Source organism: Haemorhous mexicanus, chromosome 14 (assembly GCF_027477595.1).
Source record: "Haemorhous mexicanus isolate bHaeMex1 chromosome 14, bHaeMex1.pri, whole genome shotgun sequence".
Classification (NCBI taxonomy): Eukaryota; Metazoa; Chordata; class Aves; order Passeriformes; family Fringillidae; genus Haemorhous; species Haemorhous mexicanus.
The window spans coordinates 17,267,395-17,283,197 of NC_082354.1; the positions used below are offsets into that span (position 1 = coordinate 17,267,395).

Sequence of the window (15,803 nt, forward strand, 5' to 3'; positions counted from 1 at the left end):
GAGCCTGTCAGTCAGGACACTTTATGAATCTGCATGACTGATGCTGCAAATATTCTGCCTTGAATAACATATAAAAGTACCATACACACCTTATTTTAAATAAATTTACTATCTTCTAAAACACACAGAGATGTCCAGTACTCTGTGGTAGATTTATTTACTCTCATAAGGAGTTCTGTATAGAGAGTGCAGCACTACAAATTTCTGATTTGAACCTTTTGTAAAAGTTAAAAGAAAGAGGTAGGAAAAAATGAATCAAAGCCTTCACACTCATAGACTTTTCCTCTCCACCTTGATACAGCTTTGCTTGCATTAAAGCACAGTTCCCAGCAAAGCACAAGTGAGTGGTGAGCTCAAAATGAGCATTTGTAGCTACAAATACTTTAATTATGCAAGTACATGCAATTTTAATGCATTAACTCTACATCAAGATGCTTTTTTCTCCCCCCATTTCTTAGCTCCTGGCTGATCTAGAAAACAGCCCAATGTTTGCAGATGACCTTGAGTGTCAGAAACTCCTCATGGAGGCCATGAAGTACCACCTGCTGCCAGAGAGACGCTCCATGATGCAGAGCCCTCGGACCAAGCCCAGGAAATCCACTGTGGGTGCCCTTTATGCTGTGGGAGGCATGGATGCCACTAAAGGTAAGCCCACGAGTTAATTTGATTGGATTCATTCATTGTATTGCAGACACCCAGGGAATAGATGGCATTTGGTTAAATATTTCCCATAGGAAAATGTAAATTTAGGGATAAAAAAGAAGAAAAAGCAAATTACAGAGCAGAATCCCATGTGTCAGAAGTGCTTTCTTCTTGCAAGAATCATATTTGTAAACAATACACTTCTGTTTAGGTGCAGACTAAAGAAGTTTGAGTCATATGGTGATTTTTAAAATTAAACCTACTATGAATTTTTGGGAAAAACAGTTGAACTTAAAAATCAGAAGAAAAAGTAAATGTTTAAAATGTTACAAGATTCTTTTAATATTGAACCGTGTGGTCTATATTCAGGCAAAATAAGAAAGTTTAGATTTCAGAGAAGCACAAAAATGAAACCAAAAATCATCACTGACCTAGAGACAACCCTTACCTAATGCTTATAAATCCTTATCAGAACATTCCAGGTGGAAAGATTTGTATTTTTCACAAACACAGCTTTTCTTCAGGACTTCAAACACACTTTTTTTTGGTTTTTTTGTTTTTTTTTTTTTTTTTTTAGATTTGTAGTTGAAAATTAATTATTATAAATATATTCCAGATTCTATTATTTGATATTCACAACTGCAATCAGGTTACAGCTTTAAACATTGCACTATTCTATTCAGGAGGCAGAATATTAAATCATTTTCTGCAGGAACCTCAACTTCAAACCCACAGCTTGGAGCCAGAGAACTCTAATTAGTTTAAAGTCTAGCTCCTTGCAGCACAGAATTACTTTTAGCTGTGTGAGTTCACTTTTAATGGAATCACAAAGAAGATAATCCATTTCATGGTTTACAAAAAGCTGCTGACGACTGATTTTTCCCCACATGAGGGACCTTGCAGAGTTACCTCCCCATCTCTGTGCAATCAAATCAGGTGCAGAATACACATCCATCCCCAGCACAGCATGAAAACACTCATTCCTAGCACAATTCAGCAAATTGGAGTTAATCTGGTGCAATTAAGTGGATTCATTAGCAATACTGAGTATTTATGAATTATATCAGACAACCAGGTAATCTTTACAGTATCTTCCCCTAAAATAAGAATACAATTTTCCAATCTTTTTTTCCTAGTAAAGGTTATGCAAAGAAAGGGTTATTTCAGACAACATCTGCACTTCCTCTTGGTGCCTCTCTTACTTCTCACCTTGGAGTGAAGCCAATTGTTTGAACTTCTGCCTTTTGATGGGTAAGAAGAACAGCACTTCTGCTCCTCCTGCTGTCCTCCCCAGCTCTGACTCAGAGTTGGAGCCTGGGCTGGGATGGGAGATAAAGGAACAGCAGGATGAGCCCAGGATGCTCTGGAGGAGCAGCTCTGAGAAGGGAATATCTCCCAGCCCTGGCAGTAACACACTGCCTGTGATGGAGACAGACACCAGGCAACGCCAGCCTTGCCTTTGTGCTTATCTCAGGTGGGATACCAGGGCAAATCTCAAATTCCAGTGATCAAAAGAAGATCAAAGAGGTGCTTTTGGGCTGGAATTTTGAAGAACGGGAATGTGCCTAAACCATGTTAGGTTTTGTGACTTTCAAATCTTCGAGCCTCTGTAAAAATTACAGCCCACGGGGTATGGCTGAGCACACTCAAACCTGACTGCATTTTCCCTGTGTTTTAGTTAGTGGGAGAGATTTCCTTTGAAGTGGAGAACTTTGGGGCACTCACGTATTAGCATAGAATAAATGAGAAAGAATCAAAGCAAAGAGCAGCAAACAGAATAACAAGATGGAAAGAGCAGGCAAAGAAACCCAGCTGCTCTGAATAAAGGGGAGGAAGCAGAATTTCTGTCTTTTATTGCAGATGGAGCTGGTTTCTTTCCCAACCTATGCATGGGGAAAAACATATAGATAAGAGAAAAAGACAGCATGAGATAAACTCTAATTTCACTGAATTTCTGGAGTACATCAGGTGATCTCTAACAGATCTCTAAACCAAACCCTACCTTTCTTCTCTGCTTTATTGCATGGATGTTTTCCTGTTTTAAAAGTAATTTCTTAGCCACAAACTGCCTGTTGTTATCTCCAAAACACCACTTGTCTGGTCTCAAATCCCAGCCAAGGAACAAGAAATCAGCTCTGTTTTCCTCACCTGGTTGCCTTTGAGCTGAATTTGAGCTCCAGGGTGCAGTGGCAATTCTGCCTCGGATCTTTCTGAGCCGTGGCCTCGCTGTGCTCAGCAGCTCCCAGAGGAGCAGCTGTGGCTCCTGAGTGGTGATGGGAGCCAGGGTGTGGAGAAGTGTCAGGCTGAATGGCAGAGAGCTCCTGCCTTAGGAAGGGTTTCAGTAAAATGTGAGTGCAGCTCCAGTGACCTGAAGGAAATGGAAAATGTGGCTGGTGTGTTAGAGCAGCCAAGCAGCTGCTGCAGGGCTGCTGCACAGGAGAGCCCCAGGGAAGATACCTGTGGGAACCAGGTGTGCACTCACACACAGCCCGGCCTCCTGCCTGACTCCATCCTAAAAGGGAAAATACCCACAGGATCCCTGAAGATGCTTGTCCAGTTCCTCAGACAGATACGTGGAGTCTGGTTTTAATATCACTAATCCTTCAGGCACAAACGTGGTCCAAGAGTAGGTTGTTGTGAGGTACTCTATTCATAAGGAATACCAAAAAAACCCAAAACAAACCCACAAACCATCTACTCTCATAGTATTTAAGCAACAGATTTAACTCACCTCCAAAATTTGCAGTGCTACAACAATTGCCTTACTATAAATCCTCAGGCACCCCTGACGAAGGCAGGAATGATGAGGAGGACTCCATGTTCCCAGAAGGCCAATTTATTACTTTATTATACTATATTGTATTAAAGAATACTATACTATATGAAAGAATACAGAAAAGATAGTTACTGAATGTTTAAGAGATAATAATGAAAACTCCTGACTCTCCAGGGTCCTGACACAGCTTGGCACTGATTGGCCAATAGTCAAAACAATTCACAGCAGAATGCAATGGAACAATCACCTGTGGTAAACAATCTCCAAACACATTCCACATGAGCACAATACAGCAGAATCAAATGAGACAAGAATTGTTTTCCTTTTCTATGAGGCCTCTCTTGCTGCCTTTCAGCTTCCCAGGAGAAAAACCCTGGGCGAAGGAATTTTTCCAGAGAAGGTGAATGCCACACTGCCACAGTTTAATTCTCCATTCCTTGCCACCAGTATGTTCTCACAGACTTGCCAACCATGCATGCAATTAATGCAGCTTCTCACTGGGTTCACACGAGAGCAGAAGTTCACAGCAAAACCTCTCGCACAAAATTTCAATATTTTATAACTGACTCACGTTTTGAGCTGGCTGCTGGTGGCTGGGCACTGCTCCCTCCATGGCTGTCTCTGTTTGTCACAGGCACCACCACAATTGAGAAATACGACCTCAGGACCAACAGCTGGATCCAGATTGGGACCATGAACGGGCGGCGGCTGCAGTTTGGGGTGGCAGTGATTGACAACAAGCTCTACATCGTGGGGGGCAGGGATGGCCTCAAAACCTCCAACATCGTCGAGTGCTTCAACCCCGTCACCAAGGCCTGGACCGTGATGCCCCCCATGTCAACGCACAGGCACGGCCTGGGTAAGGGGGGCTCTGCCTCTGCAAACCCCCAGCACGCACAGAGGGGTTTGATCCCCTCCAGCACTGCTGAGGAAACTCCCAACAGCGTGCAGTGACACGCAGCAATGTTTGTAGAGGATGTTTTTCAAAAAGAGATTTGCCCATTGCCATGGTTTTATGATTTTATTAGTACTCACCAAACTAGCACTGTTGTTCCAGGGTTAATTTTGCTGGTAGGAAATTCCAAATTATGAGCTATAGTGAAAATAATCGACATTTCACATGATTTAATGCTCAAGGGATACGTTTACAATACAATAACAACCTGATTTTATTATTTTTTTAATAAATTATGAATTAAGGTATCAACCACCTCTCTAACTCAGATCAGGGCATTACCCACACTGAAGAAAACAGTGCATGGAAATAAGTGCAACTTCACCAGTTCTAATGTTGTAATTAGAAGAAGTTTTACAAAGCTCTGCTGTGGCTTAGTAGTTCTTTTTAACTGCAAAATAATCCTTAATATTATTCACACTGAAGGAATAATATGAATATGAAATCTAGAATTTATTTCCAGAACTATAAAACATAAGGCTAAGTTTCCAGATGAGTAGACTGTAACATAGGGAAGATGAGGATTTCTGAATTTAAATATCCCAGGCCTGATGAAAAACCTGGCTTCTCTTAAGTTACAGAAACAGGAATTGCTTGAAATCACCAGTAAGTTCAAATGTTATAGAATATTTTTATTTTTATGGATAATAGAGGAAGATTGATCCAGAATTATTTGGCAAACCATTGTGGCCCATGTTACTTTCTCCACTGCTTGAGAGAGAAAGCGTCGTGGAGGGTTCTTACCAGCTAGAGCACAAAATTTCTGAAACCAAATACTAGTAGGTGGCAAAGGGGAAGAAGACCAAACAGATGAAATAATTTGCATTAAAATCTTTATAATTCCTGACTGCAGGGGCATAATTCTCCCCAACAAGTAGGTCACAGCCATAAATTGGAGTGTCCAAAGTTTGGCTTCAGTCTGTGCCTGGTTTGCAAAGCTGCCTCACACTTACAGCCCCTATTGCCTTCAGGGAGATTCTGTGCAGTTGGTGCTTTGGAAGGAATCAGGCCATGTATATTTAGGCCTGAAAGACAGATTTAGAAAACTTTTAAGCAGCTGGATTGAAACGTTTTGCCTCACCTAACAAAGGGAGCAAAGAGCAGCAGCAGCTCCCAAAGGGAAGGCACCAAAGCCCTTCTCTGGAGAAAGGGCCCAGGCTTTGTCCAGCCAGAGCTCTGCAGTGACAGCCAAGCTGGCTCTCCTGTGCCTCAAGGGCAGCAGACAGGAGCCAGCTCTTATCCAAGAGGCATTAAAATGTTTTGGTGCTCTGGCTGGTAAGGACAGCCAGCTACCCACCCACATGGGCTTCGTGCTGGCAGCGCTACAGAGCTTCAGCTGGCTCAGAATTAGGAGATGTTGTTGTTTTGGGCATATTTTTCATTGCCTGACTCGAGTTTTGCCTTTTTGTAGAACATCATTCCCCAGTTAGGGGCTCAAATTTATTTCAGAGCAAGGTCACCAGAAGTGAAAGTGAAAAAAGTCCAAGAAGAGAACATCAGACCTAAAGCAGCTTTCCTCTAATCTTTTGGCAAAAGATAATGGTTATTTAGAAGAGCACTGTATGTGAAGTGCTTGTTTATCTCTGTTTATTCTTCCAAATGAAAAGGCAGCTTTCAGATCATTTAATACCAGCCAAAATTGCTTATCTGCCCCCAGGGAATTAACGCAGGAGATGAATTCACCGCTGGTCCCTGAAACCAAGAGATAATTTGTCCCTAATTCTATCTCCCAAGGAGTGGCAATGCTTGAAGGACCAATGTATGCAGTTGGTGGCCACGATGGCTGGAGCTACCTGAACACAGTGGAGCGCTGGGACCCGCAGGCACGGCAGTGGAATTACGTGGCCAGCATGTCCACCCCCAGGAGCACCGTGGGGGTGGCAGCCCTCAACAGCAAGTATGGAAAAGGAAAACCTCTCTCTGGGCTCTCATTTGCTTCCTTCCCTGCAAATGCAGCTTCTCGAATTTTATTTTCAGGCTTATGGTTATTAATGATCTCGAGGAAACAAAGAGAAAAATGCAATGTGTAAAAATAAGAAAGGAAAGCCTTTCCTCTGCTGTATGGTAAATTGATTGCAGGCTTGCAGTCAGGTTTTAAAAACATTTCAGCCCTTTTAAATGATAGCAGTGTGAAAATGTTATTACATGCACATCAGAATTTTACCTAGAATGTAGCATACGGGGATATAAAATCAGCTACTAAAAACATATTCTAAGTTTATGTTTACACCTTAAAATCATTGTGTCTAAATAGACTCGATGTGTACAGAAACAAAGTCTTTTCTTTGCCATACAAATTCACAGCCAATTTTTTAAAAGGTGTATGAAGTGCTTCATGGAAAGAAGATGAGTTTATTAATTGGGCATGGAACAAACAGCCTCTTATAAATCTTATCCTATCCAGATTTGCTCTGCCCTCCATCTCTTGCTTAAATACACAAAATCAAGTGTTAATGTATTGAAACATTCTGCCAAGATGCTAAAGCCACTCAAGCCCTTTTACATGGGAACAGACAACTGTGGATCTTACAAAAACCTTGTAAAAAGCCTCAGGTTATGGAGAATACAGCTTGAGCAAAAATTTCTTATTTAACCCCGTGGGAAGCTCTTAGCAGTCTGTAGGGGCTGGGAGCACTCAGTTACATGCACACAACTGCATTTACCTGGAACTTTTGCCACTGGCTTCCCTGATCTCTTTGTAAATTCCCAAAAAAGAGAAGGATAAAAAGCACAAACAGAAATGTCAGCAAAGGGATATTTGTAAATGCAAGCTGGGGGTTTGCATTCATACAAGGCAGGATTAAAATTGTGGCTCAGAAGCCCAGGAGAGGCAGAAGTGCCTCTGCAGGTCCCTGCTGTACCTCAGAGGAAATGTTCTCAGCAGAAACTCCACCAGAAACTCCTCCTGGTGCCTTCCACAGCAGCAACATGCAGGAAACCCCTTTGTCAAAGAGGAAATCAGCCTGATCCTGACTCTGTTCTCAATCACTGCTGATACAAACTGTCTCCAGCAGGGCTTGAATCAGGTCTGTTAGTCTGGTGATGTAATTTCTGGCAAGCCAGGAGATCAAATGTCCATCACTCAGTGCCACTGCTGTGCTCCAACCAAGAGAATGCTTCTCCTTTTCCTGTTTCCCTAAACCACACCAATATTTTTTCCTGTTTAACCCCACCAGAAAAGCCTTTGCATATCTGTGGAGCAGCACTTTTGGACCAATAAATGGTCCATTGAAAACATCAGTCAATGATGCTATATTTGGTCTTTTCCTCAGAGAATGGGAACCACCACCTTGTTTGTAGACGTGTTGTGGAAAACAAAGGATCCCAACCAATCCCTTTGTGTAGACAGAGATTTCCTTGCCCTGTGAAAGCTGTGCAAACAAGCAGGCTGTATCAATGGCATGATGTGAAAAGAAAATGAATCAAAGCTCCAAGTTTTGTATGGATCAGACAACAAACTACACAACCAAACTCAATTTTATCAAGTGAACAAACATTAGGAGAGAGACAGGGGATTTTTTATTATTCTAATGGTGATTAGAAGAATCTTCTAGTTAAAATGTGCACCAGAGAAGTCTGTAAGCTTTTAAAGTCTCTGGAATAAAACAGGCACTTCTAATGGAAAATTCAACTGATCTGGTTTACTCTGGGCAAGTTCCACATTTCCCTAGGACTCTAATAAGATGCTCTAAATAAATTAAAATTCGTGGCAGAAAACAATAGCAAAGGTGTGAAAGGGAGCAGAAAAACCAGCACACTCAACAGCTGGACACATCTTCAATTACATTCCATCCTAGTCCAGCAGCATCCAAGTCAGCTTGAGACCAGAAACAAGTTCAGGCTTTGGAAAATTCATTGACAAAAAGCCACAGCCCTCTGACATTTTTTACTATGGATTACCACAATTTATTCCTAAAAATTGCCCCAATATTTTTTAATATGTATTACCACAATTTATTCCTAAAAGCTGCCCCAATGTTTTTAACAGGGATTACCACAATTTATTCCTAAAAGTTGCCCTGACATCAGCTGTTTAAATCTCTGTTTGTTAAGTGTCCTTGGGCTGAACAGACAAGATGGTGGTCCTTTCTGTCCAGCGGATTTTCTTGAATACAGACTCAGAGGAAAATATATTTACTATATGTTTTATATATGTTTTTGATATCTATTCAAGTTATTAAAGTTAACTGAATGGGAAAAACTTTTAGTGTGATAAAATGTTGAATTCTCTGTCCCAGGGAATGCCACCATATGTTTCAAACATATGCAGCATCTTTCAATTCAGCTCTTTCTATTGGCTCACATTCAGAGAACCTGACTTGAGATTTTAAGCTTAATTTTCATACGTGGCTGCTTGAACATTTCCACTGTAAGTGAAGAACGTGACTTCATCTAACACGGCTTTATGTTAGGTGGCAAACATCTAACATGTTTGCCTTTGAGCAAAGGAAGTTCTGGAGTGCAGCAAATGATGGCAATTTTAAAGTGTTCTGAATGAGGTCAGCCAGATAAAATTGTCATTAGTGGGAGAGTAAAGACTGAAACTGTTTTCCTGCTTGTGGGTTGCTGTCCCAGGCTGTACGCGGTCGGTGGGCGAGACGGGAGCTCCTGCCTGAAATCCATGGAGTGCTTTGACCCTCACACCAACAAGTGGAGCTTGTGTGCCTCCATGTCCAAGAGGAGGGGGGGTGTTGGTGTGGCCACCTACAACGGGTTCCTGTACGCCGTGGGAGGCCACGATGCCCCTGCTTCCAACCACTGCTCCCGCCTGTCCGACTGCGTGGAGAGGTAGGAGAGGATTTTGCTTTTTTTATTTTCTCTTGACATTCTGGGAAGGGATTCTAGAATAAATTCTCTTCACAGTTGGAATCTTGTGTTTTTAAAACATGTTCCACCTTTTTGAAATAATATTTTGAGTGGGGAATAACTGACTTCCAATACTTTTGTGATAACAGAAGAATTAAACCTCAGCAGCAAATTCCTCCCTCTGCCTGAGCTACCCAAGAGCCAGGTAAAAGGAACAGAAGTACTGGGACAAGTTAAACATGTTCCTATTCCTATGACCTTCCTATTTCTCAAATGCCAGAACTCAGGTTTAGGCTGCCTGTGCCATGTGCTGTGGGAATGAAACACTTTTTAGTTGTTCTTCAGGTAATTTGACTGACACTGATAAAAGTTGTAAAAATGTAAGAAATATCACAAAGTCTTGTCATTTGGGGAAGAGAAAGGAAAACTGAGCAGGTGTTAAACCGTGTTGTGAGCAACAACAGCCAAATTCTGTTCCCAGTTACATGGGGTAAAGCAGGAATTACCTGGAATTCACTGCAATTTATATTGGAATAAATCAGAAATAAAAATCAGTATTAATGTAAGATGCTGCCACGAATTTCATGTGAGAAACTTAGAGCTACTACCAAAGATATTTAACTTCTTTTATAGTAAACTTCTCTGAAAACATTAATTCTGATAATAAACAGAAAACCAAAAGCTTTCTGGAGGAAATGAGAAAATATTGAAATTAACTTTGCTGAGTCAACTGGCAGCCATGCTATCATACCCCCAGGTCCCATTTGTGTTTCAATTGTATTGATGTCCTAATGTAATTGAAATGAAGAGACTGTAATCAAAAAGGGAAAACAGGAGAATTTTCTGTGTGCTTGAAGGCCCCTCTAGTGGCTAAATCAAAAACTGTATTGAGGCATTCACATTCTCTGGAAAAATCCCTTTGCTCAGGGTTTTTCGTCTGGGAAGCTGAAAGGCCTCAGAGAAAAAGGAAAACAATCCTTATCTCACTTGCTTTTCCTGTGTGGAATGTGTTTGGAGATTGTTCCATGGCATTCTGCTGTGAGTTGTTTTCACTCTTTGGCCAATCGGGGCCAAGCTGTGTCAGGACTCTGGAGAGAGTCAGGAGTTTTCATTATTATCTTTTTAGCATTCTAAATTTATTCCTTTATTATACTATATTATATTAAAGAATGCTAAACTGAACTGTATAGTTCAGTTTAGCATTCTTTAATCTAATATAGTATAATAAAGGAATAAATTGGCCTTCTGGGAACACGGAGTCCTCCTCATCATTCCTGCCTTTGTCAGGGCGTTCCCAGCAAATACAATTCTGAATCACATCTCAGCTGTACCCGTTCAGACAAGCAACACGGGAGAAAACACCAAATATCAGCAGTTTAAACCTGAAACGTGTCTCCACCACGCCTTTGTCTGAATTTGATCCCCACATTCCCAGGTATGACCCCAAAACGGACGCCTGGAGCACGGTGGCCCCTCTGAGCGTGCCGCGGGACGCGGTGGGGATCTGTCCCCTGGGGGACCGGCTCTACGCCGTGGGGGGCTACGACGGCCACTCCTACCTGGACACCGTGGAGTCCTACGATGCTCAGAGCAACGAGTGGACAGAGGTAATGGGAACCCAGGGGTGCCTCAGGAAGGGCAGGGGCTCTTCCTGCAGCTAGGAATAGTTCTGTCCTAAAAACCGGGGAATTGTCTCTGGTTTGGGGAACAGCGACACGTCAGGATGTAGGAGATACTGTGTAATACTGGAGGTGGGCTTCAATAAAATACCAGCTCCCTCTTCTGTAAAATAACCACGCAAAACTTTTCACACTGAGGGGTGGAGGAAATGCATGGGCAAGCAAACCAGCTTGCACAAATCACTTTGGGTTTAGAATGTTCAGTTCAGTGTTGGTAGATCCGGAGTGTTTGTCAGCCAAACCCTCTCCTGGAGGCACCTCCAGACTTTTATATTTATGGCCCTCCCCACTGAGACCAAGAGGAAATCCCTGCACTGCCAGGATCCTTTTGCAGCCATCTAAAAGGTCTTCATGTTAGATGAAGACCAGAAACAAGCCCCTGGTTTTGAAGACCAAAAGCAGTCCCTGGTTTTGGAGCACTGGATGTGAAAGCCTTAGAACATGTCAGGGGGACAACCCCAGGCTAAACACCCTTAACTGAATTTTCCCAAAAAGTCCAAACTGCGTCTTCACACCTTAGTTAAACCTAATTTTTTTTAGCATGACATCAGTTTGAATAAACAAATTGCTTTCCTATTAATCTGAAAGTAATTTCTTGTCCTATCCATAGGGTGCTACTAAAAATGTTTCCTCCTTTTTCTTTGTCTTTTCCTTTTTCCTTTCTAGGAAGTTCCTGTCAACATTGGCAGGGCTGGAGCATGTGTGGTTGTTGTGAAGTTGCCCTGAGGACTGTAAATTATCATGAAGCTGAACGGAGTGGAGCCTCAGAAGTCAAGAAGCATTTCCAGGACAGGACAGACTGCACACACCCCAGCAGCCCTCCCTTACAGACAATATTTATCCCTGAGCCATCACACCACTACAGCACAGAAGTGTCTTCCTGCATCACAAAAATCAGAAAAGTTTGCAGAAGTGAATTACTTTGTTATGCCTAATATGTAAAATCCAGTCAAATGGTTCAAATGTTTGAACGGTTCAGGTTTGTTACAAAATTGCACCTGTTATTTATAAACTGCAGCAGTGAGAGATGTGTATAAGATTTCAAAAACTTTTTTCCTTTCTATGTTGTCAGGAATGCTGAAGTTTATAAAAAAAGCTTTTATATTTTAAGTAGATGAAAATGACTATGAAACACCTCCAACAGGGAACTGCACAAAAAGAAACATTTACTCCTAAGTATGACTGTCAACAGAATATTCTCTGCAGAAGCAACTTAATTTCTATATTCAGAAATTAAACTCCTAAATTAACTTTAAAATCAAATCAGAGAGGGAGATAATTTGTTGGTTCTTTGCCATCCAGCACTGCTAGAACTGTGACAGAATATCCATTTTTAGCAGTGTGTTGTAGGGTTAAGGTACCTTTATCCTATTGTGTGCCAGCAGAAAGAAATCTCTCTTGTCAAAACATAATGCAAATATAATTTGCAATAATTTTCAGTGCATAGATTTGTGATATTTTAATGCTGCTCTGTGTGTCAGGTTACTCATGGATTTCTCTTTGCCCACTAACCATCTGTCAGTATGTGTGAAACCAATCTGACTATTCTTGGGATAATAACTGTGCATTAAATTTTAAACAATCACATGATTACATTCCTTGAAAATAACTTGCAAAATGAAATTTTTATATCATATTGATATGACAATCTCTGACCTCAGCTGAAGATTACCAGCTTTCTCTCATGTACAGTAGAAATATGGTAAGGAATAAACCACACCCACTGTGTAACTTTAGATACCATTGCTGTAAACTGTTTATGTTCTATCTGGAATTAGTGGAATGATGGGAATCAAGAGCAAAGAGGAAAAGGTTCACCTGAGAACAGCTCATAGTATTCCACATGCATGATACTTTCTTTTTGTGTGCCAATTTCTACTGTTTTGCTTTAATTTCCTTTTTTATAATTTCAAAATGCTGAACGTGTATTCTAGAAAAAAGAATGTATGTAAGATATTCTATGCTGTAAAGCACAATATTTGGTCAGTATCCACCTCGGTGTTTGTTATGTTGTTGTTTTGTCAGTATCAGAAAATTCAGGACAGAGACAAAGATCTCTGAATGTGTAGGCCAAGTTTCCTGATAGAATACTGTGGCTTCAGATTTTAGCAATATGCTATTTTAAAACAAATTTATAGTATTAAACCTATTGAATGCCTCTAAAGAAAAAAATCTCATAAGCATATTTATAAAAAAAAGAACCTTTTTAACTTTAAAAATCAATTATGTTTATATATGGCATGCTACAGTCAAATAAACTTTACTTTCTCTGCTAAGAAAATTTTGGACTGTATTTTAGATTTGGACTATACTTTCAAAGTTAGAAGACACAGAAGCACCAATCTCATTTTTGTACTCTAAAAGAACAAAAGATGCACAAAAATCCCCTTGCCAAGCAAATGGGGAATGAACCCTAAACCAGCTGGTGGGTTCCAGAAGTCACCTCAGAAGAATCTCATGAAATGTTTTAATTTCCCAGCAGATCAAGGATCTGAGCAAACACAGGGGGCCAGGCACAGACAGAGAATCTCCCCCTGGCACTGGGGAGTGGAGGTGGGTGTTGTTCCTCTCATCTTCTTGCAGCAAACAGTAACTTTTAAACATGAATACCAATAATTCTAACACTTCCCCCCTATTCTTTGTCATTCTGCTTTGGTCCTGCAACAGCCACAAGCAATCTTTTACATGAATAAGGATTTGTGTGGATGCAGGGAGAGGGTCCCTGCTGCTTTTCACTCAGGCTCTAAATCATGCTTTTCTCCTAAAATACTCATACCTTTCTCCTCAAACAGCTTCCAGGAACCAGCACAGCCTCATGTGTTTGGAACACACTGGTATTGAATGCTCATTTTTAAAATTCCAACATAAAAATGATACCAACAGTGTGCAGCTTGATGCCAGCGTGGGCAAGAGGCACATCAGGACAGACTGACAATGCCAATGGGCCTGACCCACCGAGCCTTTGCAGGGAATTTGAAGTTTTCTTGGGAAAAAGAAGGCAGAAGCCTCAAGTGAGAGAAAGCAGCCATGGCTCCTGAGCCAATTGAGAGGCTCCAGTCTCCAAAAACCTGTTCAAGTCTGCAGCACCTTAACCCAAACACACAGAATTTATCTTTGAGGTGACACAGAACTCCCCTGCCTTTGTCCCCTTCTCAGCTTGCAAATTTTATTAAATGCTCTATCAGTAAACAGGACATGAAACTTAGATTTAAACAATCCCCTTAAACACCTCTCAAAATACACACTGCCATTTCTGTAGTTTAATAAAGGCTCAGGAGGAGTATTAGAACACTTCCTGAGTATCTTTAGAGCTCTCTAAAGAAATCTTGTCATGAGGTTTGCTTGTGTAAAAAATAACACAAGGCAGAAAAATATGTCATGGATTTAGCTTTCAGAAAGCAGCTCCATTTATCAGTTTAACAAATTCAGCAGCTCTTCCTAGCAGGAAGCACAACCTCTGAGGCAGAGCATGGGAATATTTGCATGTGTGTGTTATGAGATGAGATGCTCTCAATTCTGTGGCAAGGCTGCTTCAATTTTAAGATTAAGGCTGCATCTTGTTTTGGGAACAACACCAAGATTAAAACAGGTATGGGGAAAAGGGAAAGGATGGAAAGGATATGGTGGTTTTAGTGGTTTTAGTACTGAAATTTAAGGGTTTTGTTCTGTTTTTTCAATATTATTTGCACAGCAGTGAAAAACCATGTGAAAGGAAGCCAGCACTCCACAAAAGGAAATTGGGCTCTTAACAGGAAGGTGGAAGGAAAGAAAGCAAGAGAATTTGAAGGTTTGGTTGATATCTACATGAGCTGCAGCAGCCATGACACTTCATGGAAATAGGATTTATGGGGAGTGTGGATACCACTTACCCATGAAACCAGGCCTGGGAAAGGCTGGAGATGCAGCTTAACCCTGTCTCTGTCCAGTGGGAGACCTTTAGGCCAAGAGTATTAGCCCAGAAAAGTCCCTGCCATAACTTTAGCAGTGACACTTGGAGGAAAGCAGTAATAGAGCTATTTACAGCTGTCACAATAAAAATAATTTGTATTCCTAATAGAATAACCCAGTTACACACAGCTACTACTCTAAACCACAACCTCAATTGAACCCAGGAGTGAAAAGCCTCCATCCAGAGCTTATAGGAACTTGGTAAGGATTTACTCAATCCAGGCAGTAACATGAGATTTTTTCCCTGGCAGGGTCACACATACTACATTTTCCACATAGGACACTTCAGTGTGAATTTCCTTAGAGCTGCTTGATGTTTGCCCATGAATTTTTCACTCGGGGCAGACATGACACACGTAGACCCATTTCTTAATAATGAGTCCTCTTCCTCAGCAAATTGGATAAACTTTGCTCATCCCCCAGTCCCTGCACAGCCCTGAGCACCGGGGATTTGAGCCAGACTCGAGCTCAGCCCAGGCTCGGTTTGCCATTCAGGCTCTGCTCAGAAGATGGTGCTGTGTGACAATTTTTGGGGAATCCTGGCTCTGTCGAAGCGAACACGAGGCTACCTTGTAGTAATATTTATCCTTGAAATATAAATCCACTCTTTAATGCTCTCCAGAGTATTAAATACAGTTCCATTTAGTGGAACTGCCTGATGGACACGCTCCCCGCACGCTCAGACCCTGCTGAGCTCCTCAGGAAAGTTTGGAATCAAAAGTCACTGAGTTACAGCAAAGCCCATTCTGAAAATATCCCCAAAGCTGGTACTGCTGCCCTGGTGCCTGTCTTGGGATTTGGCCCATGGAAATCAAAAGTTTTTTGTATTTGATTTCACTGAGCTCAAATCATGGAACACATTTCTCTGGCTGCAAAGCTTTGGGATGAAAAGCCAAGGATGTGGGCAGGGGGATGAAGAGAAGGGTCTATCTTGGCCCATTAGCCAGGTAGCCCCCAGCACCCACCCCTGACTTCATCCAGACATTTTCCAGCTGCA

General features: G+C 41.5%; 1 protein-coding gene across 3 annotated transcripts in view; it reads left to right on the forward strand.

The window, feature by feature from the left end:
• Nucleotides 1–13,030, forward strand: part of KLHL4 (kelch like family member 4) — a 74,330-nt gene extending 61,300 nt beyond the window's left edge. For all 3 annotated transcript variants that reach the window (XM_059859461.1, XM_059859462.1, XM_059859460.1), the window contains 6 exons: nucleotides 459–645; nucleotides 4,053–4,277; nucleotides 6,108–6,270; nucleotides 8,949–9,161; nucleotides 10,615–10,786; nucleotides 11,525–13,030. In XM_059859461.1, coding sequence (XP_059715444.1) covers nucleotides 459–645; nucleotides 4,053–4,277; nucleotides 6,108–6,270; nucleotides 8,949–9,161; nucleotides 10,615–10,786; nucleotides 11,525–11,584 — 1,020 coding nt within the window. In that variant the 3' untranslated portion in view covers nucleotides 11,585–13,030. The remainder of the gene's footprint in view (nucleotides 1–458; nucleotides 646–4,052; nucleotides 4,278–6,107; nucleotides 6,271–8,948; nucleotides 9,162–10,614; nucleotides 10,787–11,524) is intronic.
• The last annotated feature ends 2,773 nt before the right edge of the window (nucleotides 13,031–15,803 follow it).